Raw genomic sequence first — 27868 nt, 5'->3', positions numbered from 1 at the left:
TTACCTGTGGACTTCGTATTTTACCTCAGAGCCCATTATTGTTCTAGCTAGATTTAAGCAATTTCTCTTTCATATTTCAAAATTTGATATCATAGAACTTCTTTAAAATAAACGGTAGTTCTTAACCTTGGGTATGAACAGTGGTTCATGAACTCTATGGACTGTCTGCCAAGGAAAATGTTTATATGCATATGGAATTCAAGGGTACCCTTTAAAATCACTCTGGTACTCCCCTTCTCTCCCACTTCTAAGGTCAAGAAATTCATCAGACTTTAAAAATGGCACTGAATGTCTGGCCATAGACTCTTTTCAGTGTCTAGGGATTGTTAAGCCTGTAGGCCATCAATTTTTCTATGCTTTAGTGTATCCATATCTGCATTGATGACAAATCATTTGTTGAAGAATGTCAATTGGATTTTCTATCTACCCAACACCAATTATCTGTCTGTATGTTGCTAACAATTTCTGGTTTGTTTATTGCTGTATCCCCAAAGTCTGGAATAATATTTGGCACAATAACATGATATAATTCACATGTTTTTTGTGTTTAATACATGTGTTTTTGGAAATTGTAGATAAAACTTTTTGGAAATGAATAACATAATGCAATAGGACAACTTGTTTTTTTTTTTTTGAAGGAATTTGTTTACAATTTCTCCAATATGTATATTATCTCTGTAGACTTTTGGTATATGCTTTACCAAGCTAAGGAAGTGTACTTGTAGTCCAAATTTTCTAATTTTTTTCTAACATTAAAAAACAAATGTTGGACTTTATCAAATGTTTAGACAGTGATTGAGATAATGTCTTAATTTTTCCTCCTACAGTTCATCAGTATGTTGAATTATATTGATAGGTATACTAAGAGTAAACCATCCTTGCATTCCTTACATGAAATCTGTATTCTGATGTATCATTATTATTTCATGATATAATTTTATTTCTTAATACAGAATTGTATTCTACAAACTAATATTTAGGATTCTTGAGTCTATGTTCACAAATTAAATGGCCTATAATTTTCTTATATTGACCTTATGGAGCTTTAGAATCAAGGTTACATTAATTTTTTATTTGCAAATTTTCTGTAGTTTGTTTTATTGAACTATAACTTAACATTATTGGATCTTTTAAAATATTTGAATTAAATCCATTAATCTGTGTCTTTTAATTGGTAAACTTAATCTTTTAATATTTTTATAATTACTGTATATTAGAACTCATCCTGTTATCTCATTTTTATTTTCCATTCACTGTATTTTTAAAAATACTTCCTTTCTGTTTTCCATAGAAAGGTCCAGTTTTCTTTTGCTGGTTTAAAAATAAAACATTCTATTTCTGTTTTTATGGTTAGAACAGAAGTGGCAGTTGCCCCTCACACGTTTATTTTCTGCCATTGATTTCCTCTCCAGGTTAAGCATCCTTAATCTGAAAATGCCAAATCCAAATGCTCTAAAATTAGAGACTTTTGAGTGTTTACCTATCACCACCAGTGAAAAATTTCACACCTGACCCCATGTGACAGATTGCAGTCAAAACATGCATATGCTAAAAATATTGTATAAAATTAGTTTTAGGCTATGCATATGAGATGTAAATGAAATATAAGTGAATTTTGTGTTTAGACTTGGGGGTCTCTACCCAAGATATCTCACTATGTATATGCAAATATTCCAAAATCTTTAAAAAGTCTGAAATCTGAAATGCTTTTGATCCTAAAATTTCAGATAAAGATTATTCAATCTGTATTTTCCTCTTTATACAACAAAAACATTAGTAAAATCAAATTCCCCTTTGATTTCCTTTAGAACTTCATATCACAAAATTAAGTAGAAAATAATATAAATGATGTCCAATGGACTTGTGGCAAGCATGTAGATTTTTTTTAATATATTCTGTGTTATTATAGATAAATTTTCTCTTTTTGTTTCCAGTTTTAAGAAAATTCCTATAATAAGCTTGATCCAGATATTTCATGATCTTTTGTTCTGATATTTCTTGTAACATCCTCCTAGGTAGCTCTTTTCATTTGAATACTTCCTCAAAGAGCAATTTTAATGTGAGGCCTTGCAGGTCTCAGGATATTTTTGTTATGCTACGATATTTGAATGGCAGTTTGGCTGGATTTAAAAATTACAGGTTCAGTGTTCTTTTTCTTCAATAGTTTAAAAATACTTCTTCATTGTCTGTTTGCATCTGATTTTGCTATGGAGAAGTGTACTTTTATTCTGATTCTTGATGCTTAGTTGTTAATATACTTTTCTCAGTAAAATTTTGGAGTTTTCTCCTTGTGTTAGTTATTTTAAAATTTCATTATTATGTGTCCAGCCATTAGTTTTCCCTTCCTCTATTATTTGGCTGTGTCTGCCAGTGTACAAAATCTGATTTATGGGTGCATCTCTGGGTCTCCCCTTCTCCCTGTTTCTAGAGGGTAGGGATTTACCCCAGAGGGTATAAGCTTCTATTGATGTGCACCAGGTTTGAATCATAGTGATCCTGCATTGATACTAATAAACATGACTGCCATTTGCCCTTCACTGACTCCAACTTAATGAATATCTACTAGTATAATTATTTAGAGCTGTGGGTGTCATCAGATGAACTTAAGTCTGTCATTTACCCAAGAGTGTAGTAGCCCTGTGACACTGTGCAAATTAAATTTCCTAAGCACTTGTTTCTTGAAACAATACAGATAGAAGTTTCCTCATGAGTTGTTGTGTGTAGACTAGATTAGATAATGTATTTAAGGCTGAACTTGGAGCCTGAACACAGTAAGTAGTTATTTTTATTAGTTTATGAAAATTGTTATGCTAGGCCTGTGAGGAGAAACAGAGATGAATAAGAAGTTCTTGTTTTCATGGACTTGGAGAGAATAGGAGCCAAAATACGATCAATGTGAGAGAGGGCCAGCAGGGTTCACATCCTCCGAGGAATCTATGAGACATTCAGAGAATTGCTTATTTATTTTATAAACATGGAAACTGAGACTAAAAGTGTTTTGTGACTTGTTTAAGGGGACACAGAAGTGAATGGCAGAACCTTCATGGAAACCCACGTCTCTTGGGACTGAGCCAAGCCTGATGATGGATGTGCCACTGTTTGCAATGGAAGCTTCTAAGAGGCCCAGTGCTTTATGACCCTGCTACCTTCACTGCAAGGCTGTCCATCCTCCTGCAGTTAGAGGCTTTGGGTGAGGCCCAAAACTCAGCCGAGAGACAGCCCTCACTCTCTTGTGAGTGAGTTGTTTATGTGAACATTTCTCCTCTAAGACCTGCCCTCAAACAAACAACCCATTAGATACAGTCATTCTTAACTTTATAAAGTGAAACTTTTTCAGAGGTCAGTATGGCCCAGGTCCTATGTGAAGCCTCCTTAAGGAACCTACAGGGGCATGCAACCATTTTCCTTCATTTAGTGACCAGACCAAATGCTTCAACAGCTAAGAAAAATGGATGGATATTTTCTGGGCCAGGAGGTTTGGTGAGTCAGAGTACTTTTTTTTTTTTTTAAATTATAAAAAAAAGGTACATTTGAGCCGGATCTTGAAAAACGAAGAGGTGATTTTCAGATGGGGAGAGGAGATGAAAGAGGGGAGATGAACCCAGCAAGAGAGGACAGAGGGTCAAAGTAGGGGTTTGCACAGATATTCAGCAGTGCTTTAGAAAGGCACTGGGAGTCAGTGGTAGGAGGGCAGTGGAGATGCATTGGAGAGGAAGGCAAGAGCTACACTGGGAGGGGCTTTATATGCCCCCAGCTCTGTGGCTGAAGGCAGAAGGAGAAAAAATTTTTTGTATCTGACCCATGACATTGGGAGGGTCCGATGCAAGATTGCTCTGAGGCACCAGACCTGCAGAGCTGCAGGGCCCCAGGCCTGCCCTAGGGGGTCCTAGCCAAGTGGGCTAGACCCCAGACTGATTGGGTCACTGGATCCTGAACTTGTGGATTTCAGATACACAGTGACAGAAGGCTTCCAAACTGAGAAGGATCCTTGTGGCTCACACCCATACAATATAAGTGTTTAACCCATTATTCCTCCTTTGAGAAGCTTCCTGTTAATCAGGTGGGGGGCACTAGGAGAGAGGCCCTGTTCTCAGTGGGCCAACAAAACCCCCTTGAGAAACCAGCTCCATTTAAGGAGTGTGGGCATCTTCTCCTTTCTTCCCTGAATTGGCCTCTTTTGCTGTGGATATATCTATCATCAGAACTAGTGTCCTCCATATTTAAACAAAATTAAGGCTTGCCATTTTGGTGGGGACTGGGGCTAGGGGAGGGGCCACTGCATTTCAAAGTAGAATAAACAGAAAAGCCATATTAAAGGAGGAGGAGGTTGTTTAGTGAGGCTTGAAGTGAGGACAGGTGCTTCCTCCCATGTTGAGAATCAGTGACCCCTGGGAATCGCATTTCCCGTTGAGCAGGCGCCCATGGCAGGCCGAGTCTGGCCAAAGTCCTGGTGGTGGAACCCAGATCAAGCACCAGAGAAAACCCAGCATTTTCCAGAGGTTCTTTTGGGATCCTCCAAAGAAAGAGATTCAAGACTTGACGTGGTTACTCACACCATCTCACCCATACAGACCTTCACACTCTCACACGCGGGACATCACACTGTGGCTCTGTGCAGATGGCTGCGGCCTCCTGTGCTTTGTGGTTGTTCAGTCCCAGCTGGCTGGTTCTGGTGTGAAGCACTCTCTATAGCCAATGGGCCTCTGAGGATGCACACATAGTGGGGTGACAGGCAGCGTCGCTGAAGAAAAAGTGCACCCGTGCCTCAGGTGGGAGGATGTGATGACGTGCCCCCACGCAGCGGGAACTCAGGCCTTTAAAAAGCCGAGGAAGCAGCCTCAGAGCAAGCAGTGGTTCCACTGGAGGAAAGCACACCCAGGTCTCACATTAAAGAAGCCAAACTGTCTGCTTCAAAGAAAAAAGGCAACATCCTGTCACAGGCCATGCTCTGGCAAAAACGTAAGTGGTTTGATTGTGGCTGTCAAAGCCAAGTAAGCACAGTCAGGGGCCAGGAGATCACCCTTGGCTTGGAGTTGGGGAGGTGAGGGTGATGGGGCTACAAGGCCTGGGTTCCAAGCTGGGGAGCAGAAAGGAAGGGGGTGGGCGAGATGGAGCCTGGTGGAGAAACCAACCTGTCAGAGGTGATGCTGATTTTCCAGGCTGGGTGAGGGGGATGAGCTAGTGTCCCAAGGTGGGACAGCTCATCATATCTCTGCTTCTGTGCATGAATCACTGTGGTGAGGAAAGGGCAGTTTATGATTCACAAAACAAAAGCCAGATGTGATACGGGGTTGGGGCCAGAAGGGAAAGTGGTACAGTTGTTTACATAAGGGGCTTTATTTTTATGGGTAGATACTCTTCAGCCCGTTGTTTAGTTTGGGGGACCTGTTTCTATCTGAATTTTTTAGCTCTCTGCTGAAAGTCAATGCAATGACACAGGGTGGAAAACTGATTTTGAGAAGTGGGTCTTTATTCGCTTTGCTCTCTGGCCTCTTGTTCTTTTTCCCATTCTGTGGTAAGACTAGTATGTCCCAGTGTGGAAAGGAAGGAGGTGTCTCTTTGACCTTGATTTTTATCCCTGGAGTTGGATGGAACAACTGTGAACTTTATTTTCCATTATGTGGACTAAACAGGAACTTGTGTTATTCATCATTGAAATCATACAGAGATTATCTGTAATATTTCTTTTATGAGGTAAATGAAGTAAATAGACAATCTCTTGAGAGATGAAGCTTATGGGAGTCCAGTTCTGTACTTCTTCAGGCAAGAAGTGTCACCAAAAAAATTGCTCTATTCTTTTTAAAGGTGCTTAGTTCTTTAAAATGCCTTTCAATTAATTCAGGCATACCTACCTCCAGAGCAAACTTAGTCTAAGAGAATATAGATTTATAGAAAAAGGTAAATTAGGAAGTTTATTTTATAATTGACTATTCTATTGGATACTTTGAAGTTCTGAAAATATAAATTCATTAATTAAAATGTGACTTACAGACCCATTATAACCAATTTTTGTTTTTATTGTGTAAATTCTCTGGAGTTGGAATTTGTTAATGCAAGACACAAAGGAGTGACTTCAACATTTTTTATGAGAGATGCATTTTTGTTAATAAAAAGAAATGAACTTTAATTTGGATTTAGAGTTATGGACTCCTTCCAAGATAATTAGGAACATTTTACTTTGGATGTTGTACAACTTGACCAGAAAGAGGATAAAGAAATATCCTATCCTTCCAGAAGCAATGACAGCCAATTCCATTGGGAGCGCTTTGTGGGTTAGGGCAGGGGGCCTTAATGTCTTTTCTAAGCATCCATATGACCTCTCACTTTGAGCTGAATTATTTGGGTTTTATGTGAGTCCCTCATTTTTTCAGTTCTTTTGTTTCTTATATTTAAAATGGAAGTAAAAACAATACCCCTTTTGCAGAGCTATCCTTAGCAAATGATGCTAACTGCTTGGTTCTGTCTGCTTCAGCCTCTGAGATGGGTTACTTCTCTAGGTAATATTTTCTCTTCTCAGTTAGACACTACATTTTTTATTTTCTAATATTCTCCAAGAGATGAAAAGTATGTTTTTTGTTTTTTTTTAAAAGGGGATGCCAAAGGGCATGCTTTTTGCTCATATCCTTTGGGGCTAGCCAGATATAGCAAAAACTCCATGTAAGCTCTTCAGTGGAATAAATTGGGGGTGAACTTTTCCACATGTTCAAATGAACGCACACCATAGTTCTCTTTAATTGTCCTTTAGAGTCTTAATTTAAAACTAGGAAAGGCCCTGTGCACTGCACCTATCCTCTCAACCAGGACCCACATATGTGGTACTCAGGGAGGGCACCTGGATGACTAAACCCTGTGGGAAAACCAGTAAAAACAGGGCGGCATCATCAACCCACTTAGAATCACCGATGGAAGGGCAGGGTTTGAAATCAGACACCAAGAGTGCTGAAAAGGCACTTTCTTTTTTCAGAAAACACCCTGGAGGCATGAGGTGAAATGACTGTGCCCTGGGGTTCTGGAAAGGGTTAAGAAAACATTCACTTTGTAAAAGTTGCCTCCTTCTTACCTGGTCCATGACCCCTGTTTGTGGACTAAATGTGAACACAGGCTTTGCTAGATCCGAGAATAGCGTGACAATACTCCGAACTGCTGGCACAGAGAAATGATCTTCAGGCCCCAACTATGGATTAAAAATGTACTTGACTGGCCAATTGGATAATCACAGATTCTCTCTCTGGTTCTGCACTTGGCCCTGCCTGCCTGTCCCACATAGCATAGAACTTACATCTGCACCAACTAGTCATGGAACAGAAAAAAAAAAAAAAAAACCAGAATGAGTTTTGGAGTGAGATAGGGCTGGATTTGACAGGTAGGTATCAACTGAATTATTTCACCTTCTCATATTCTTAAAAATCTGGAAAATGGGGATTCTAATTAGTTTTTGTGAGAACTAAAGTAGAGAATATGGGCGAAGTGATATCAAGTTCTCTGATAAGCAGGTCAGTGACTGCCTTCCCTACCAGACATCTTCCATCTGGTAAGCCCATCTTGAGTCATCAGGGTTATACCAAATTCCTTCTTGTATGTCCTTTTCTACTCTTTGATTAGAAGAGATAAAAAGCCTCAATCAAAAATATTCTTGGGTGTTAGGATCTAGTGACATTTTTCCAAGTGTCTAAATGGTGATCTGCAAATATGGCCTGGGTGTCAAATCAGGCCAACTGCCTGTTTTTGTAAATAAAGTTATTAGAACACATGCCTCTTTATTTGCATCTCATTCGAGGCTATTTTGCTTTGATGACGGTACTGAATAGTTGTGACAGAGACAGTACATCACATGAAGCGTATAGTGATAAGCGTCTGGCCTGTTATAGAAAGTTTATGCCCTCTGGTCTTAGATAATTTGCTTTGGACTTCAAGCATTCATTTCCTTAAGGTACTCAATATCCTGGGCTTGCACTGTGTCAGCAGCAACGGTAGATATAACTTGCAGCCAATTTATTAACTTTGTTCAATGCCCAAAATTGATTTGATTGAATTTCTTCCTTAAAAGTGATAATATGTGTATAATATACCCAACACCACTTGTTAGAGAGGAAATAAATCGGACAGCTGCATTTTATTACTCTTGTTTGTATTAAGAAAAAAAATCTACATGATAATGGAAAACAGACTTAACTGATTTTCTTTTGACTGGTTGTTTCATATCCCATAGACTGGGCCTTGGTGTTAGCTTTATTGTAGACCCCGAGGAAGCATCTTAGGAAATAGCTATTATCAAATTATTACGGCACAAATATGCCTTTGCTCTCAGATAACTTGAACAGAGAGGAGGTTTAGCAAACAGATAAGTTAGGATATCAAAATTGTCATGAACATAGAACTCGGCTCTTAGGATTTACCCTAGGGTTTCATTAAATAGACAACATTTTTAGGGTGCTTAAGGGGAAGGAAGATGTAAATATACATATAATTTTTGGAAACTTGAAATCTCCTGCATGGATTCAGACACACTTAAAACAAGAAGGAACACCACCTCTAATATTTCTATTTTGTGTTACAATCTTTGCTTACTTAATGGGCCTAAACACCTCTAGTGCTTACCAAGTTTATCCATGATTCAGTGATTCCTTTTTTATTTTTAGTACCAGGGATTGAACCCAGGGACGCTTAACCACTGAGCCACATCTTCAGCCCTTTTTAATATTTTATTTAGAGACAAGGTCTTGCTGAGTTGCTTAGAGCCTTGCTAAGTTGCTGAGGCTGGTTTTAAATCTGCGATCCTGCCTCAGCCTCCAAGGCTGTTGGGATTATAGGTGTAAGCCTAAATCTACATGACAATGGAAAACAGACTTACCTGCTAATGGAAAACAAACTTAACCTGACTGATTCAGTGGTTCTTGCTGTGAAAGACAAGTTGAATCCAAAGGAGAGACACAAATTCACAGGCATCTTCTGCAGGTGGAATAGGTGACACATCTACCAAGCACACAGATTTAATTGGTAAAGGAACAGATGGTTTTCATGGTGGATATTTTATTTCTTTCTCCCCACATTTACTAAAGTTAAATGCCAAATTTGTCCCCTTTCTACACCCAAAAAGTTTTGAAAGCTTTCTTCCAAATGTATTCTTTTGTGATAAACAAACAAACAAACAAAAAAAGAATCAAGGTTGTCTACACTTATTCATTGAATGTGTGCACATTTGATTAATTAAGAAGCCCTATAAATGTTTGTTTTAACTTTCTCATTACAAAATAAGTATGTCAGTTTCCCCCCTCTAATTTCTTCCAAAAAACAGTTTATTTTCTGACTAAATGAAAATGTCCTGCAATTTCTCATTCTGAACCAACCAAATTGAAGTTGGGTGATTATGATCATTAACATAATTTTCACCTTTAAGAACTACCTAGCAATATTCAAGTAGGCCTACCTTGGATGGGGAGAGGTCTTCTCTGAAACCTCTTATCCTGGTTGTGAGATGCTGTAGACAAGGCCTTGTTTTTGTAGACAGGAGACAAAGACTCTAGTTTGCACCATAGAAAATCAGACACAGGGCCATCAGCCAGCCACCTAACCACTTTGGATCTCATATGAAATGAAACTTGTTTTTTTCCTGGCTAAGGGCAAGGAAACTGAACTTGATTGAAATTCTTTTCCAGTGCTTATTGCTGAGTTAAGCACCTATAAAAAAATAAAGCACCTTTTAATCCAAGAGTCCATAATGTGCCAGGCACAGTGGTGCATTCCTATAATCCCAGCATCTCAGGAGGTTGAGGCAGGAGGATCAGGAGTTCAAAGCCAGCTTCAGCAAAAGCGAAGTGCTAAGCAACTCAGGAAACTCTGTCTCTAAATAAAATATAAAATAGGGCTGGGAATGTAACTCAGTGGTCGAGTGCCCCTGAGTTCTATGCCCAGAACTCCCCCACCAAAAAAGAGAGTCCATGATATAAGGGAAGGGATTTTTGCATCTGCTTAGAGCTGTTCTTTTCAGCATTGGCTACACAATGGAAACCTCTGAGGAGATTTAGGAAACACTGATCCCTGAGTCCCAACTTGGAACTTCTGGTTAAATTTCCCTGGGCATTGGGATTTTCAAATGCTTTCCTGGGTGATTCTCATGTGTAGTCAAGATTGAGAACTGCTGAGTTGGAGATTGAAATCCTAGCTTCTACTTTACCTTTGGATTTTGCACAACTGTGAGCAAAACATACTTAATCCCTTAAATAGTGATAAATAGCAGTGTCAGGTCATTGAGTACTTACTTGGTGCATGCAATATACCAAAGGTTCTGTTGGACCCATTTGGATTACATTTTGTTGCTCGTGAAGAGACCTGAAATAATAGAAATTTAAATAAGCAATATTTTCTGTCATGTAAAAGAAGCTCATGTTTATCTGCTCAGGATTGTATGGAGTCTATACTGCACCAATGATATCCCTGTCTTTCTGATCTGCTATCCATGGCTTATGGCTTTTGTCCTCAAGATTTCTTCATTTTCTATCATTCTAACTTGAGCCACTATATTTGTGTTCTTCACATTTTCAGACAAGGTCAAGGAAGAAAAGGGAGAAACAAAAAACAATGCCTCTCTATCACTGCCCCTTCCCCCAACACAAAACTCCTAACATGTAACGGCCACTCCTACCTAGGAGGGAGAGCAGCATAACTGTTTAGCTGGGCACATTGCCACACTCCAGAATGCAGGGGTTGTTTGGAAGGAGGGAGAAGGCAGATGTTGGGTGTGACAACTGCCAGTCTTTGCCATGCTTTGAATGTGTTATCTCATTTAATTCTCATAAAAACTCCATGGCATAGTTTCTGTTGCAAGGTCTTTGCATAGACGAGGAAATTGAAGCTTCAAGATTAGGTTAGTTACTCACCCACATAGTGAAATTAATTTGACCCAGACCTCAAGTAATGACTTGCTAAGCTGTTCTGTTTGCCACACACTTAGAAAGTGCTCTTGATCAAAGTTTAGGCCTTCCACACTAGGTAAAGGCCAAGGGCAAATGAAGTCTACCAGTCTTGAGAATTTACTTTTTTTTTTTTTTGGTGCTGGGGATTGAACTCGGGGACACTCTACCACTGAGACACATCCTTATCCCTATTTTGTATTTTATTTAGAGACAGGATCTCACTGAGTTGCTTAACACCTTGCTTTTGCTGAGGCAGGCTTTGAACTCCTGATCCTCCTGCCTCAACCTTCTGAGCTGCTGGGATTATAGATATGCACCACCATGCCTGGCGAGAACTCACTTTTGATGTGTTTGGCTTATGCTTCAGCTTACTGGTTGAAGAAAACAGGATCTGTGCTCGATATCTATATCCATAAGTAGGTACATATAAATATAGATATAGGTATATTTTTTGGGGGGGGTACTGGTGATTGAACTTGGGCACTTGACCACTGAGCCATATCCCCAACCTTTTTTTTGTGTGTGTATTTTTATTTAGAGGCAGGATCTCACTGAATTGCTTAGTGCCTCACCTTTGCTGAGGCTATCTTTGAATTCGAGATTCTCCTGTCTCAGCCTCCCTAGCTGCTGTGATTACATGCGGTCCCACTGTGCCCGGCTTGTGCTTGCTATTGCACCTCCTTCCTTGGGACCTTTGCAGACATCTTGGTTAATGGAAGGCTCAAAGAGGAGCCTAGAGACTGCTCTAAATAATCTAGTACCTCTGTTTCCTGAGCAGCTATAATGGAAATCCTGTGTGGCAGCCTGTGTTGGGAGTCCAGGCTTCTGCCTCCTGGGAACTTCCTTCCTTCTGAATCTTCTAGACTTTGCAAGAGCCAGCCTGTCCTTTCTCATCTCTGTGTGTGAGTGTAAGTGAGATGTGGAGTAGGGTTTTAATTTGAGTTGGAGAGGGCCATCTCTGTTCTTTGTTTGCTATTAATAGTTTAAAGCTCATCTTCTAGGTTTATGCCTAGTGGTGTGTGATGCTGGCAAGTCCCTTTGCCTCTTTCTGCCACCATCTCTTTATGTATGAGCCAAGGATGTGGCTCTTCCTTCATAGGGTTGGGTGTACTGTGCTTAGCATTAAGAACGAACCAATAAATAGTAGTTACAATTATCATTTTCTTATTCTCTTTCACTCTACCACTGAGAACAAAGTTTGTGCAGGCTAATTGTAGACTGCAACATGTATGCCCTCTTGAGTTCTGCATTTCTTATGAAATGGTGGGGCATGTATTCCGAGTCTTGTAATTAATAATAGGGTTCATGATTAAGCTGATGGTTAAGCCTCCCATTCTGTGACCAACCTGGCTATGATTACCCTACCACCCTGGTAAGGTAGGATGCTAGCAAGTCTTGTACTGACTGGAAAACTTGTGTTTGTTTTTTAATTCACCAGATTGGAGCAAGGTGTTTATAAACTACTCATGAGCAGAATGACACTTGAAATATGCAAGAAATAGCACTAATGATACTGAAAACCGAAACAACTATGTGCTACCTCCTTTTCTTAGTAATGGTTTCATAGTACCAATTTCTGGGAAGAGCTGGTAGCCAAAAAATTTTAAACTAAAATCATTTTCAGGCCAGGTGTTGGGACCAAAAAGAATTTGACCACCCTTAAAAAAATCTGAATTTCTTTTTAATTTAAGAGAAAGAATCGGGGCTGGGGATGTGGCTCAAGCGGTAGCGCGCTCGCCTGGCATGCGTGCGGCCCGGGTTCGATCCTCAGCACCACATACCAACAAAGATGTTGTGTCCGCTGAGAACTAAAAAAAAAATAAATATTAAAAAAAATTCTCTCTCTCTTTCTCCTCTCTCACTCTCTCTAAAAAAAAAAAAAAAGAGAAAGAATCATACACTGAATTGAAAGTAAGGAAAAAAATAAAGCTTATTAAAACTTTCTGGTCTGAGAAATCTTAAAGAGAGAGAAAAGAAAGGAATGAAGAGAGGCAAAGGAGTTGAAAATAGGAGAAAGTCTTAATGTTGGATGAAAGCCATGTCAATTCAGGGAAGAAAGGTGCAGAAGGAAAATCTGTCATCTCTTCATCATCCCATTCATGCCTGTACTCATCCATCCATCCATCCATCTATCCATCAACCCATCCAATAATGGAATGATTTCTAGATAGAGAAATTAACAAATGAAATAAATTATCTTCAGAAGGAAGTAAGGGTAGCTGGGATCAGGAAATATGCCACCAAACATATGACATATAGGTATATAGGTCCTGAGGCATTGATGATAGGTTCTTCGCTAAGATTCTGAGACATACAGATGCATCTTAGCATTGGGAAGACCATCCAAGGACATATCGGTTGATAGACACAATTTTTGTGGTCATAATTCTCTTTATTCAAACCAAGTCTACAGAACCCTAATGTAAAAGTTAAGATGGAGCAGTTCTGAGGAGTTATCCAGAGTTCAGATTGCTCATTAACTTTCATATTTCCCTGCCTCTGTCCCTCTTTTGGCACCTACAGTCACTATAACTATATTCTAGGGTTCTTCAGATCACAGACAACCACCTGACCTGATCAATTCTTCACTCTTTTCAACAAGATTCATGGTGGCTGCGAACAGGTTCTTGGCTTACAGATTAAACTGCTGGGAAGGGTTGCATTTGTCTTTGTGGAGCTTTGAAGATGTGAAGGTCATGTTTTCAGTTTTTGTGGGTTTCTAGTAAATAAGGGGAAGGGGAAATTCTTCAACAATTGACCTAGTCACAGCTTTCCCAAACTTGATATTCTAATAACCCCAACTCTTCTGCACTGTCCTTCACAGGGGAATCCCCCACATCATGAGGGCCATTCGTTAGTAAATCTGAGAATTACCCACCAAAGCTCATCTTGACGGGTATCTTGGCTTTTATCATGAGTCCATCATTGGGACTACTTCCACCCATAACGACTGTATCCCAGGCCACCGTGAGCCTTGGGCCTTTGGATCTGACATTAAGTGCACAACTGTTTCTGGGTCTGAAAATCCTTCCAAGGGAGTGGTCCTTAAGTGAGTGTTTCAGGAAAAGTTTGTTTCTTTCATAAGAAAATCACTATTAGAGGTTAATCAGGGAATAAACAACTGAATTTCCAGCTATCTCCTCCAGTTGCCTAACCCACAGATTTTTTTTTTCCTGTCCTAGATCAGACTGGCAATATTAGATTCAGGCCTATATTTAATAAAGAAAGATGTGTTCATTTCCTCTACTCCATCCCTCCCTACGATGCTGCCTTGCTATAGAATTTAGGTGGGTACCCAGGGTGGTTGAACTCTCTTGTTCAATGCCTAATAAAGATCTATTGCTCTCCAGATCTCAAGTTAAGCCCTTTCTTTCTCTTTTTGAGGCCTGCTACTGTTTAAAAATCTGAGGCAATACCCAATATGTCATCCAAACAATAGTCTATTATGCACCAGATGCATGTGTCAATCTTACACAATTCTTGCAATAACCTTTTAAGATGGAAGTTATTCTTATTTTGCAGAGAGACAAACTGATGCACACATATGCTAAGTGATTTTCCAAAGGTCACACAGGTAATAAGGAGTGTAACAGGCTTGGCAAACTAGGTCTATATAAGACCCAAACTATATACCACACTGCTGCTGTTGCTGTTGCTGCTACTCCTCCTCATCCTCCTCCTTTTTTTTTTTTTTTGTTTTTTTAAGTACTGTGGATTGAACACAGGGATACTTAACCACTGAGTTGTATCCCAAGACTATTTTTTTAAAATTTTTTATTTTTGAGACAGTGTCTCACTAAGTTGTTTAGGACCTCATTAAGTCACTGGCTTTGAACTAGTAATCTTCCTGCCTCAGCCTCCCAAGCTGCTGGAATTACAGGTGTGTACCACTGCACCCTGCCCATATTGCTTCTTAATGTCAAGGATTTTAGGGTTGCTTTAGTTACTTCCTCCCTTTTCAAACGAAATAGGTCCACCCTTAGATGGAGGCTGATTATGACTTCATCAAGGGTAGCTCTACTCTGGCTCAAAAACCATTGCAAATTCAACTCTCAGATTTAAAATCTCTGAAACCAGCTGATTTCCATATTAGAATCTGAGTCCCTGGTACTGTTCCTCTCCTGGTGGGCTAATCAACCAAACTAGGGTTATACCAGCTGGTGAAACAACCTTATGGTTCACCCAGGGCCTGCCACTTTGAGTGTCTTGGATGAGACTCATTCGCATGGTGTGACCCAAACCTCTGTCCCCAGACCTCTCTTTGCATTGGAGAGAAGAGATCAATCATGGCTTTTGTCCCTCTTCTCTTTATGCAGTCCCTATAGACAGGGCTCCCTAGCTTGCTGCTCATTTAAGCATTACTGAGTCAGGTGGGAGGTGGAAACAAGTTCTGAAACAGATGCAGCTCTGTCACAGTTTGAAATTCTAGACTTGCTTGTGCTATTATTTGATTAACTCTATAATCATTAGAGTAGACTGTAAGCTCCTTGAGGGCAGGGACCTAGCATGCTATACCTACTAAGTACTTGCTCAATGAATGCTCTGCCAGTGGTCTCTTGATCTTGACCCCTACCTTGGGACAAGGCATATCTGAGATGGGAACCCTTTCTGCTCTGGTGACCCCAGTTTCTGTAAAGGGCGGGCAGATGCAGCTGGTTTCTCAGGTGGACCTGTCTGCTGTCATTTCAGTCAAAAAATACCAAAAATAAGACCTTGCGGGGAATTGTTTGAGTCTCTCAGTTCTTGTCACTCCTCACGTGAACAGGCTGCTGGCAAGTTTCTTTGTGGACTGCCTTTTCCTCCTTCAGCTGAGAAACACTATTTCTTGGGGGAACTAGCAATGAAGGGGGACAGGGTCAGAGTGATTGAAGCCCACACTCCAACTGAAAGGAGAATTAGGATTGACTCAGAGACCATTTGATGATTAATCTCCAGAGAAATAAATGGGACTTGCTTGGGCAGGGAGGAAGGAGGAAGGGGATGAGGAAGAAATGTACTCTGTTGGGAATCAGAGGTCCTGGGTTTGCTTGATGACAATATTTTAAATGTGGTATTGGGCAAGTCACTGAACATCTCCAAAGATCATTTTCCTCATCTGTAAAAGAAGGGAGGGAGAGTAAAATGCCTTCCGCATCGACTTCAGAGATTGTAGTGAGGCCTCACATGAAATTTTTTGAGTCAAAGGCTCTGTGAGCCACAGATCATCATGCAAATATGAGTGTGGTTATTTCAGAGTTCTTGGGGGTTTAAGACTGTGACCAGGAAACACATGGACATTTGTCATCGATTCATTCAACATACCTGGTTCTGCATAATAAAGAAGTGGATCCAGTAACCTTCCATGCTCTGCTTATTCCATGGGAGGTTTGGAGGGAGGGTGAACTGGTGGTTTGAAAGGTGAGGAGAGCACCTGGGGAATGGACATCTGAACACTTGGTGCTTGTGATGAAAGAAGCAGAGGGCTACTGCTACACAGAAGCCTCTTGCACTTGAGGTCTTTGGCTGTCTCTGAGGTCATGGGGTGGGACATATAGGACATTTGGGGCAATCCAGGTAACACTCGAGGCTTGTTAGTGGGAACACTTCAGGTGGGAGCTTGGTGGGTCAGGGTGGGCTGTGGGCAAATGGCTTTTCATTTATACCTAAAGTAACTTGAGAGGAGTCCCTGTGTGATTACGGTGGGTATCCTCACTGGCTATGGCTTCCTTTACATAGCAATCACCAGGTTCCTAGGCCCCTGCAGTCTGGAGCTCTGTGTCTCTAAAACTAAACAACCCTTTGCAGTTACTCCAAACGTACTTCAGGTGCAAGCCTGCCCTGGACTTGCACCTGAAGGACTGTTCTCTCTAGTTCCCTTCAGCACCCCTAGGCCTGAGAAACTTCTACATAACTGGAGCTTTTCCCATTATACTTGCCTGTGGTTGGTAACTGAGCATCCTGCAGGGATGTTGAGAACGAATGTGTACTTTAGAGTGGGGACACAGGCAGGGGAAATGTCCCTGACTCTTCCCCTTTTCTGGCCAGTCCAGAATCAGCCACCATCTTTGAGATCTCTTGAGAGAGACATCCCAGCCTACTGGTCATGACAGCCATTACTCCCTAGCTGCCCTAGCATACTGACAAGTAGCATCAAATCCCGATTTAGTTCATTTTCTCTCAATCTTCTGAACAACTGTAAAGCCACATCTCCTGCCTTTGTTCTGCTTTCATTATCCATTTTTTTTCTTCTCTTCCTTAAGTGTTATCTAGATTTCTAGAATATATGAATGATGTGTTTACATGTCGTGGCTGCGAGTTCCCTTCAGTTCAAACATTAGTGAATGGAAAGCCCACATTTACATGTATATGGAATCTCTTTGTTGGAGTACATTAAAAAAAGAAAAAAAAGGAAACTACAATCTAGAGTAAATTGGGTGGGAAAGCCTTTCTGTAGTGTGTCAAGTCCAAACTTTGGCCAAAGCCCAAGTTCTTTCTTCCTGCTTGGAGAAAAGTCAGCCATTGTTTATGAATGGAAAGAACAAATTTGACTCAGGCCTTCACCCTCAAAAGAGCACCAGCAGTAGCATTACAGTTAGGGAATTCTTTAGTCTACTTTTCCAGAAGATCTAAACTCTCTTAGGCCATGACCATAAACAAGGTTCTTTACACTCAAGTGAATAATGTCAGCAACTTTTCAGACTTTGTTTTCAGTTAGAAGCTAGGGCAAATTCATTAGCCCTAGGTTCATATTTCTGTTGTTATTTTTTTTTTTGTTTTACTGTAAGTAAAGATAAAATTTTGTTTTTCCTTAGTGAATCTACTTCTTTCTTTTTAATAATAATGAAGATCAGCTGCAAAAGATCTCATAGTGGTAACCTGGAGCGATTAATAGTGTCATCATCGATAGTGTGTTGCATGTCCTTCTGAGCTTGAAAGTTTTTCATCTTTCAAAATGGTGTTGTGTGGCTATAGCCTTGAGGTTCAACCAGTTGTAAATGGAAAGACTTCTCAGTGGGCAAGATTGTCAGGATGGGTTGTCAAGACGGGTTAGAAAGATTTCTGTTCTCTGGTTCCTGTGTGATAGAGATGCATGCTTATCTGAGATCCCACCTAACCCAGCAGCTCTCATAACTATTGTTCAAATTGTTGGCTAGACTGGTGGGAAATCACAAGAGAACATGGCTGGAAGAAGGGTCTTCTCTCAAGAGCATCTTGGAGGCTGATGTAGGGAATAAATGCCTGTATGACATGGCTATTTTAGATCTGCTCGGGAAGAGAGGTTGGTTATTGGTGACCAGTGCCTGGTGACCTGCCTCCTTAGTTGAGTAGTTTCTGTACTGTGGCTTCAATGTGGTTTGCATGGGATCATTAAATAAACATGTGCCGAAATTTTGCATATTTCCTCAGCAAAATTTTATTATACCTCCATCAAGGAACAGGAGCGCCATACTTATTAAAATCAGTAGAATCCTGTATCCTTAGCTTGGTGGAGAGTGAGCACAAATATGCAGCCAGGGATGCTGTGTGAGGTGACCTGTTGGCCTGAGTCTGTCATGCTCTGTGGTCTCCAGTGGAACGGCAGCTGCAGGACTCTTATTTTTGTGACGTGAAGCATGTCTGGGTGTGTGGCAGAGGGAACTGAAATACACTCTGCTGACTTTTTATACCTTCATATTTTTTTTCATTGCTCATTTTGGAAAAGGGAAGCCCTCACTGGGGCCAAATTAATGGGTTTTGCTCTAAATTAATTTCATTCCTCCCCTACACCCTAATGGCGACTGACTTCCAGTGATATGGAAAGGCAATATGGTGAACTTCTCAGCCCCCGAAGGGAGATTTCCAATGAAGGCCAAGAGGTTCATGTTTAGGTGGACAAATTTTTCTGTGATGGAAAAAGGAATGTCCTGGGAGACTTAAAAGACCCTCAAACCACATGCTAAATAGCAAGAAACCTTCAGGCTTTAAGGCTATTCTATCTAGAGCTACAATTTGATCAGGGGATTATTAAAATTTCTATTTAATTCTACTTTGGGAAATTGGGCTTTCATCTTCTCTGCTGATGTATTTATTATTTCAATCTGCTCTTTCATTTTCTTTGGATAGTCTTTTTCATTGTTATTTTAAAACATTTTAATAATTCTTAAAAATTCGTTAAAATATTCCAGTTCAGTTGCTTTCTTTTTTCTTTCTTTTCTTTTTTCTTTTTTTTGGGGCAGTATGAATTCAGGGGCACTCAAACACTGAGCCACATCCCCAGCCCTATTTTGTATTTTTTTTTTTTTTAAAGAGAGAGAGGGAGAGAGAGAGAGAGAGAGAACCCGGGCCACACGCATGCCAGGCGAGCACGCTACTGCTTGAGCCACATCCCCAGCCCCTATTTTGTATTTTTTATAGAGACAGCGCCTCACTGAGTTGCTTAGTGCCTTGCTTTTGCTGAGGCTGGCTTTGAACTTGCGATCCTCTTGCCCCTGAGCTTCTGGGATTACAGGCATTAGCCACTGTGCCTGGCTCAGCTGTTTTAAAGTTAGTTCAATTCAGGGATCCAGCAGCCCCAAGGTGAGGCAATCATGATTTCAGACAAACTTCTTTTCCTCTTGCAAAGTTGTGTTTGTGGGCTCATTTCTCATACTGGTGGCAGTTAGAAGCACAATGTTTACTGTGGAATTAGGTCCATTGTTGCTCCACAGAGTTTGGTGTGAAAGGCACTTCATTTTTGGGCTCCCTTAGGAATTGTCCTGAGGCTTTGGATTCTGATATTTCACAAACACTTTGCACAGATGCTGTCGGAAGCAGCCTCACTCTTGTCTGCTCAGATGGAGTCAGTTACAGGATTCCTTGGCAGGTGGTTGCGGACACAGGAGTGGGCATCAGGCAACCTTGGGAGCTGTGGGACTTTGCAACTGTAATAGCAGGAGGCGGGGACTTAGAAATTGCTCTGCATACACTCTGTTGTTTCAGGGCACATCTGTTGACACTGGCTTCCAAGGAAGTCCAGGCATTAGAAGGCGATACTCTCTGCTGGCAGCACTTCCTCCAAACCCTCTTTGTTCATTGATTTAAAAACAACAGGAGGCAGGAAGCCCAAGATCCTGGAAGTGCCCAGCTGGTCTCTGTCCAGCCAAGTGTGTGGTGTGTCCCCTTCCTGGTAGGGAGTGAAACTTGGAGGCCTCTGGGCCCTTCCCCAGAACTGTATATGCAAATCAAAGTGGGGAGAGCAATGTACCTCTCTTTGATCTAGGCTGAGATGTGTGCACATGGGATGGAGCCTTTCTGGTCTCCTAGCTAAGGTTAGAGGGTGACCACAGTGCTCGGACCCCTAGATAACTTCATACCCTGAATTTTTCACAAGTGCACAGTGCCTTAGTCTGCATTAGCTGGAAGTCCAGCTAGAAACAAGCATGGGTTGGATGACATGAGTGTGAACGACGCTGATGTGGCTGTGGTGACCCTGAGAAGGGGTAAGCAGAATATGGGAGAAGCAGGTATCCCTGCTGTTTGCCAAGTAAGGCCACACCTAGGTTCCATGAGCAGCATGGGGCATCAATAAACAGATACAGACATGGCAAGTGGAGTTTATATGGGAGTGATACACCCAGAAAGAATGCTTGGGGTTAAAAAAAAAAGTCACTAAGAATTGACTAAGGACTGGGAAGTCATTCAGATCTCCAGGACCTTCAGATGCTAAAAAAGGATATTACTACTAATGATAATATTAGTTCACATATATCAAATGCTTATCCCGTGCCAAATTCTATTGCAAGCACTTTACATGTTGTAGGGTTGTAGGATAATATTATCCAATTATCCTACAACATGCATACCATTATGATCCTCATCTCATGGAGGAGAAAGCTATAAATGGATGAATTTAGTTTCTTTAGAAAGTAATGTAAAGAAATATAGTTCTTCTTACCACAGACAGGTTCAGTAGAAGGAAAAGCATTCTGACATTATAGTTCTCCAAAGGACAGTGGAAGGGATGGAAGGAAGAGAAGAAAAAAACATGTATTAAGCATTTGCCATATGCCTGAGCCTGGCCTTGGTATCTCCCGTGAATCACTTCAGTTAATCCTTGCAATAATTGTATTAGGACTGGGTTATTATTTTCATTTTACAGATGAGGAAACTGAGGCCCAGAGTCATTCAATAAAACTGAAAATTTTCTAGCAGTAAGTAGCAATCTTGAATACCAGTGTTTTTGGCTATCCCGTTCATTGCTGTTGCTTCTTAGAATCAAGGTGAAGGTGATCGGAGGCACAGATACTAGGCCAGCTTCTCCTGTTGTATACTCATGTGTCAGCCTGAATTTCACAGGCTTTGGCCTTCATTCCGCTGGTAGCTGTTTTATTGCTTATATTCCTGACTAGACTGCAAGATGAACATGGTGCCCAGGAATTTGAAAGAGTGAATGAAGACCAGTACAGAACCCTTTTTATGACAAGAAAAGTTAAAATGAGGATAATTAATCTCCCATTGGGATGTTGTAGAGAGATTCTTCTGTTAAATCAGGGATGAATTATCGGTGATTCCAATCCCAGCACGTCTTCAGAATTACCAGAGGGATTTCTATCCATTTTGACTCTTAGGCCCACCCAAAATTAGATTCTCTGGGAGCAGGGACCTGGCTATCAGATTTGGCATCACTCTGGTTGATTCTGCTACATGGTCAGGTGAGGGACCCCAGCTGATGTGTCTGAAGACTAGCCTGATGCACATCATCTGTCCCTGGGCTTGCTTCCTTCTTGCTACCTGTGCCTAAGCTTCTCTGCCTACTGGGCTTTGAGGCAAGGCCAAGCTGATACCTACAGCCCAAAGGGAGGTCTTGTGCTGACTCAGGCCCAGGACCTTATCAGCTGAGTATTTGCTGAGCAAAGTTCAGCCAAGGTAGCACTCTGGATCCGGGTTTAGCAGCTACTCAGGCTTCCGGGCCTTTGATTCAGAGACCAGGTCCTTGGGGCTCTTATCAGTGAATAATAATGGGCCCCGTATGTGAGTCCTAAGGGTCAGCGCTTCTCACCACTCTTGGCTGATCGAGGCCTGGCCTCCAAGGATCCAGAGCCCCTAGACCACAGGCTGTCTGAGCAGGCACATTGTCACAGCATAGCCAGGATTACTTTTGGCTTGCTCTCCCTGGTTAAGAAGAACCCTGTGATCTGGCCCATATTTGGATTGGTCTTTTGGTTTCTTGTATTTGGGTTGGTGCTTTTAGTTTCTTTGATTACAAAGGTAGAGAAAACCTTTTAGCAGCAAGGAAAACCTGGTCCCAGGTTGTATAGTTCACCATTAGGTGTTTGTCCTATGTCCTGGGCGTTCCAGAGAACCTAGGTGCCACTTGCTATAGCCCATTAATTCCAAAGGTACTGAAGAGGTGAAGGAAAGATGAATGAAAGCACATTTTAAAGAATCACCAATTGATTAATCAACAAATAGCTACTGAACTCATTAGAGATATGCCACTTGAGAAGATATAGATAAATAAGGTGTAATAGCTCACCTTGGGAAGTTTATAATCTAGCTGTGGCATTAGAAATTTATACCAAAAATAATATTATATGCAGATAAAAATTTCTTGAGTGCTTACTGTGTATCTGATTTTATTCAAAACATATAGCTAATTTCTTATTTATTAGGTCAAGTGACTCCTCAGAATATTCTTTTGATAATAAATTCAGAGTCTCAGGGGCAGGATTCGAGGCCTGTGCCATTGGACTCAGAGTCCCAGATCTTTCTGCCGCCCTCTGCTGCCACCTATGATGAATACTAACCAGATCTGGGAATATTTGAGTTGTGGTTATAGAAATTCCATAGTTTATAGGGGTTGAAAGACGTAGGAGAGAATCTGCCCATGGTAAAATCTCAAGAGATGAGGAGGTAAGACATATAGGGACCATGTAGAGAAGAAGACAGACCTTCTGGTGGAATCAGAGTGTATGTAGCTGTTACTGTGCAAAGTGGTTAGAAAAATGGTTCAGATCTCACTGTGAAGTCCTTTCATTTTAGACAGAGGGGTTGGGCATCAACTGCTGGGTGTGAAGGAGCCACAGTGGGCTTGAGGGCAGGAAGAGTGACAATACTGGGAGAAATATTCTAGGAAGTCTCATGTGGTCCTCTCAGGTGTTCAAGCACAACTTAGTAGAGTAGGTGGATCTTTGAGACAATGGGCACCTGGGTTTGGGGTTTGTCTGAGAAGGGCTACAGGTTCCAGTGACATTGCTTTCCACAGCCACAGCTCCAGAACAAGCTCCGGCCCCACCTCGGCCATACCAGGGTGTCCGAGTGAAGGAGCCAGTGAAGGAACTGCTGAGGAGGAAGCGTGGCCATGCCAGCAGCGGGGCAGCTGTTACACCTACTGCGGTGAGGGGGCCACAGTGGACAGTGTGTGTGTTGGGGGTCACAGAGGGTTGGGCAGGGGTGTACCCTTTGGGGGCAAGAAGGTGGGCAGTTAGATGGGGATGTATAGGAGATGGACCTAGATCCTTGAGGTGGGATGAGGGGCGGGGGGCCGGCTTGCTCAGCCCATAAAACAGAGAGAGCTATTGATGAGGCCTCAGGAAGTGAATGGCACACACCTTGGTGTGAGTTGGGCATTCCTTCTGGGAAGATAAAGATGCCATTTCCCTAAATCACAGCATTCTTGCAAAATGGAAACACAAATCCCTCTAAATGGCTGGAGTGTTTTATTCTGATCAGGGAGAGTCTTGCCTAAGCTTTCTGCCCTGGAGTCCCTGGATGGGTTCCCTGCCTAGAACTGAGTGAAGATGGCTAAGCACCAGTCCTGTCCTGTCTTCTCCCTCTAGGTGGTGCTGCCCCATCAGCCCCTGGCGACCTACACCACAGTGGGTAAGAGCTCCCCACAGCCCGAGTGTCCTTCAGTCTCCTCATCTGGGTGGCATGGGCGGTTCTATAATCTCCTTTCTCCCACAGGTCCCTCCTGCCTTGACATGGAAGTTTCTGCTTCTACAGTGACGGAGGAGGGGGCCCTATGTGCCGGCTGGCTTTCCCAACCTGCCCCGGCCACTCTCCAGCCCCTGACCCCATGGACACCCTACACTGAGTATGTGTCCCATGAAGCTGTCAGCTGCCCCTACTCAGCTGACATGTATGTGCAGCCTGTGTGTCCGAGCTACACGGTTGTGGGGCCCTCCTCAGTGCTGACCTACGCCTCCCCTCCGCTCATCACCAACGTCACGGTATGTCACACAAAACAGAGCTGTTCCTGCCTGCCTATGGCACCTGTTTAGAAGTAGGGCTTTCTGACCCCTGGTCTTCCTTGCAGTTGGTTCCCGGGATCATCAGGTCATCCAAGTCTACCATGCCCTCCAGGGAGGCCTGTTCCTATTTTCATTTACCTAACTATCTCCCACAAAGATACCTGTCTTGTCGTGCCTTTTGTTCCTTTTGGTTGGGGAGAGCTCCTGCTTCTGTCCTGAATCTCCCCAGCTGGCCTGTAAGCAGTGAGTCTTGGTGACAAATTGAAGTTTTTAGTGAATGGGATACCAGGTGGACTCTGCCTTTCAATTCGAATAACTAAGTGAGTGATTGTTCACTGATTGTGGGAAGATTTCTGGGCTGAGCAAAAGGTGACAGAACTTTTCAGAAAACTATATATTTTGAGTCAGACCCAGCTATAGGTAATTTTTATTGGTTTTTTTTAGCTCTGTCTCTAATGTCAGATTGCTTGTGTTCAAATCCCAGCCCTTTACTTATAAGCTGTATGTCCCTGGCTTACTAACTTGATTTGTTGGAGCCTCAGTGTCCTCATCTGTAAAATGGAAATACTAACAAGAGGGAGGCTGTTGGGATGAAATGAGGTTATGCATGTGGAAGTTTTAGCACAGTTCCTGGCATACAGAAATCTCTCAATAAATAAATAAATTATTTACTGTCATCATATCAAAGTCTGCCAGCAATGTCAACCAACGCCCTCCTTCAACTGCCAGGCAGGAAAAGAAGGTCCTGCTCCCTGCCACTCCTGCCCCCAGCAATGGGGGAAGGCAGTCATAGTTTTGTGAGTGGTGTGACATATGTGACCAAAGAAATGGGAGTCCCTCCAGTGTGCAGGAAAGAAAAGGCTGATAGTTGTAGGGGTACCCAGCTGAACTCCAGGGAAATTGGGAAGTAGAGCTGGGTTTCCTGAGCAGTCATAGAGGCCACCCTCCAGGTGGAGCTTGTTTTGGTTCTTCATGACCCTTGGGTTCCCTGGAGGGTCTAATGTCATCTGATACACCTGTTCTCTGCCTCTAAGCACCTTCCTGGGAAGGCTTGTGGAAGGCCCACCTGGCTATCCTTGACATGAAGGTCTCTGCTTCTACAGTGAGGGAGGAGGGGGCCCTGTGTGCTGGCTGGCTCCAGAGATGAAGCAAGTCATTTCCATATCGGGGGCCCTTGGCCGGGACAAAGAGGGCAGGACATAATGGTTCCCAGCCATTTCATTACCAAGGATTCTTTTCTTTATTTATTCCCTTTCATCATCCCCACCTTCTTCTTTGAAATGTTCTGTGTAGCAAACAAACTGTATTTAGTAAGAAATAATTTATTTGTTTTGCTATTTTGTGAATTAACTCATCAAAGCTGGCTTGTGCTACCAGTCAGCACTCCTGATCAGTAGAGATAAGAACTGTATGGTGCTGGTTTGGTGTAATTCTACCCCTGCACAAGGAACCCTGCAGTTGCAATTGACCTATAGAAGTTGAGGACACAAAAATGAAGGGTTTCCATTTGGATTTTTGAAGTAATGGAAATAATCAGGCTTTTCCAGATCCTGTCTAGTTTCAGGTTGCTGGATTGGGTTCCTGAGGCTCATGTCAAAGGAGACGAAGTGGCTGTGCACAGTGAAATGTGCACACCAGCCAGGATGGGGGGAGCTTCCAGCTCCAACATGCTATGGAAAAACACCCTAAAGCCTTGCTACTCAAACTGTGCTCCCTGGACCAGTTGCATTGGCATGGCCTAAGATCTAACTAGACATGCAGAACTCCAGACCCTTCTCTAGACCTCCTGGACTGAAATATGGAAGCTGGGAAAAAAACAACAAAAACAAATTGAGTTCTAAAAGACTCCAGTAGTTTATTTTCAAGGCATAATGGCAACTGGAGAGAGATGACAAGGGAACAGGGATGAAAGGGGGAGATTTTGGCCATCTTAACATCAATTCATGCAGAGAACCTCTACTTCTGCCTACTTGCCTCCACTGTGAAAGAATAGTAGGATCTAGGCACTGCCTCTGGCAGGTGGGATCTAGGTTTGTGAGATAGTTGCTGTACAGGTGGGATTTTTGGTTCATGGAGCTCATGGGAGAATGGCCCTGGGCCTTGGAGCATCATGGGTCACCAGGGATGCCATGGCTATTTGCAGCTCAGAAACTGGAGGAGAGGATGCAGGAGGCACAAGCAGCAGCAGAAAGGCCATATTCACTGACAAAGCAGTGCTTTCCCCCATTACAGAATGGCTGGGCTTCCCAGGTGACCACCAGAAAGTGATGCAGCTGTGTTGTTCACCCAGACCTCAGGAGGCCAGATTTACTGTGTGGAGCCAGTGTGTCTGGGCAGGACAGTGGCCACCTCCAAGATACAGCTTCTGGGCTATGTGACAACCTCATTCTTTAACATGTATAATTCAGAATTTAAGATACATGTATTTTTCACATTTTAAGGTTTCGGAAATTGGGATATATTTTATATTCAATGAAATCTAGAAAATCCCCTCTAATTTGCTCAACCCTATGACTTCATTACCAATTGTATCCCATTTAATAGATGAGAAAAATGGAGCTTATGAGTTGGGAAGTAGCATAAGCAAGAACATGTAGCTAGTAAGTGACAGATGATGGATACAATTTAAGTGTGTCTAACTCTCCCTTGAGGGAGGTTTTGAGAAGGAGGAGGTAGAGCCCCCTGAAGTGAGAAACAGGGAAGGGCAGAGTTGAAGGAAGAATTGGAGATTCTTGAGTCAAGGGTGGGCAGGTGGATGTGCCAGGGCTGCTAAACCTTGGTCCTGTGTTTCCTCATCACAGACAAGAAGCGCTGCCACACCCACGGTGGGACCCCAGCTGGAGGGCCCAGAGCACCAGGCGCCCCTCACCTATTTCCCGTGGGCTCAACCTCTTTCCACGCTGCCCACCTCCACCCTGCAGTACCAGCCTCCAGCCCCAACCCTGCCTGGGCCTCAGTTTGTCCAGCTCCCCATCTCTATTCCTGAACCAGTCCTTCAGGACATGGATGACCCCAGGAGAGCCATCAGTTCCCTGACCATCGACAAGCTGCTCTTGGAGGAAGAAGATAGCAACACCTATGAGCTTAACCACACCCTATCCGTGGAAGGCTTTTAGGGCTGGATCCCACTTGAGAATCCTTTCCCCTGAAACTGGGATTTAAAAATAAGCTTGCAGTTGAGCTCAGATTCATATCTGGAATAACCATTTTATAACATGACCATTTCATAACATCATATCAAAACATAACGTAACTACACTTTTTACACGAAGCTAGAACTGTAGTCTTCCCTTTCTCCCTCCTTCTCTTTCTTCTTTTTTTTTCCAGTCCTCTTCCTTTGGTAAGAGAAATTCAGGATATTAGGGATAATATTTTATGCCAAGTTTTGTCAATTCTGCAATCCACTTCGTTTCCATTTCTATCACTTCTCATTCCTCAGGGATGTCCTTTTCTTTCCAGTGCCCTCTGCTGTGTCATAGTAGCAGCACTGTAGAACTGTCCTAGGGCCAGTTACACCCTCTGTCATTTTGAGATATATGGGTGCCCTGCGGGGAGACCAGCCTTGCCAGCATCTCCTGGGCGAGGCAGCCCAGGGCAAACCTGATGCCAGAGTCCTTGAGCTGTCAGTTCTCATAGTTGCTCCTTTGTTTGCTGTTCTCAGCCTTGGCCAGATTTACAGTCTGGGCAGCAAAGGCTCAACGGCTGGGGCTCAGCATAGTGACAGATAGGGATGGGAAAGGGTAGGGGCAGGTCAGGGAAGGGAGA

General features: G+C 42.4%; 1 protein-coding gene and 1 long non-coding RNA gene across 2 annotated transcripts in view; one reads left to right on the top strand and one right to left on the bottom strand.

Moving 5' to 3' along the window:
• Positions 1-9569, bottom strand: part of LOC144377183 (uncharacterized) — a 23868-nt gene extending 14299 nt beyond the window's left edge. Inside the window, exons 1-2 of the long non-coding RNA XR_013437881.1 lie at positions 9428-9569; positions 8852-8973 (exon numbers count right to left, since the gene is read on the bottom strand). This is a non-coding gene — a long non-coding RNA (uncharacterized LOC144377183). The remainder of the gene's footprint in view (positions 1-8851; positions 8974-9427) is intronic.
• On the top strand, positions 4279-27868 carry Pou2af1 (POU class 2 homeobox associating factor 1). The gene is made up of 5 exons (XM_005334252.5): positions 4279-4959; positions 23116-23246; positions 23690-23732; positions 23817-24082; positions 26905-27868. Exons 1-5 carry the CDS (start codon positions 4944-4946, stop codon positions 27217-27219), a joined length of 771 nt encoding a protein of 256 aa, XP_005334309.1. The 5' UTR covers positions 4279-4943; the 3' UTR covers positions 27220-27868.

This window comes from Ictidomys tridecemlineatus, chromosome 4, assembly GCF_052094955.1.
Source record: "Ictidomys tridecemlineatus isolate mIctTri1 chromosome 4, mIctTri1.hap1, whole genome shotgun sequence".
Lineage (NCBI taxonomy): Eukaryota > Metazoa > Chordata > Mammalia > Rodentia > Sciuridae > Ictidomys > Ictidomys tridecemlineatus.
Note: the sequence above shows the minus strand (reverse complement) of the source record. Positions and strands in the feature narration are given on the sequence as shown.

What these genes read in the sequence shown, in the direction of transcription:
- Pou2af1 (XM_005334252.5), top strand. An exon ending in GGCGACCTACACCACAGTGG is followed by an intron (nt 23,733 to 23,816) that starts GTAAGAGCTCCC and finishes TTTCTCCCACAG; the next exon opens with GTCCCTCCTGCCTTGACATG. An exon ending in CGCTCATCACCAACGTCACG is followed by an intron (nt 24,083 to 26,904) that starts GTATGTCACACA and finishes TCCTCATCACAG; the next exon opens with ACAAGAAGCGCTGCCACACC.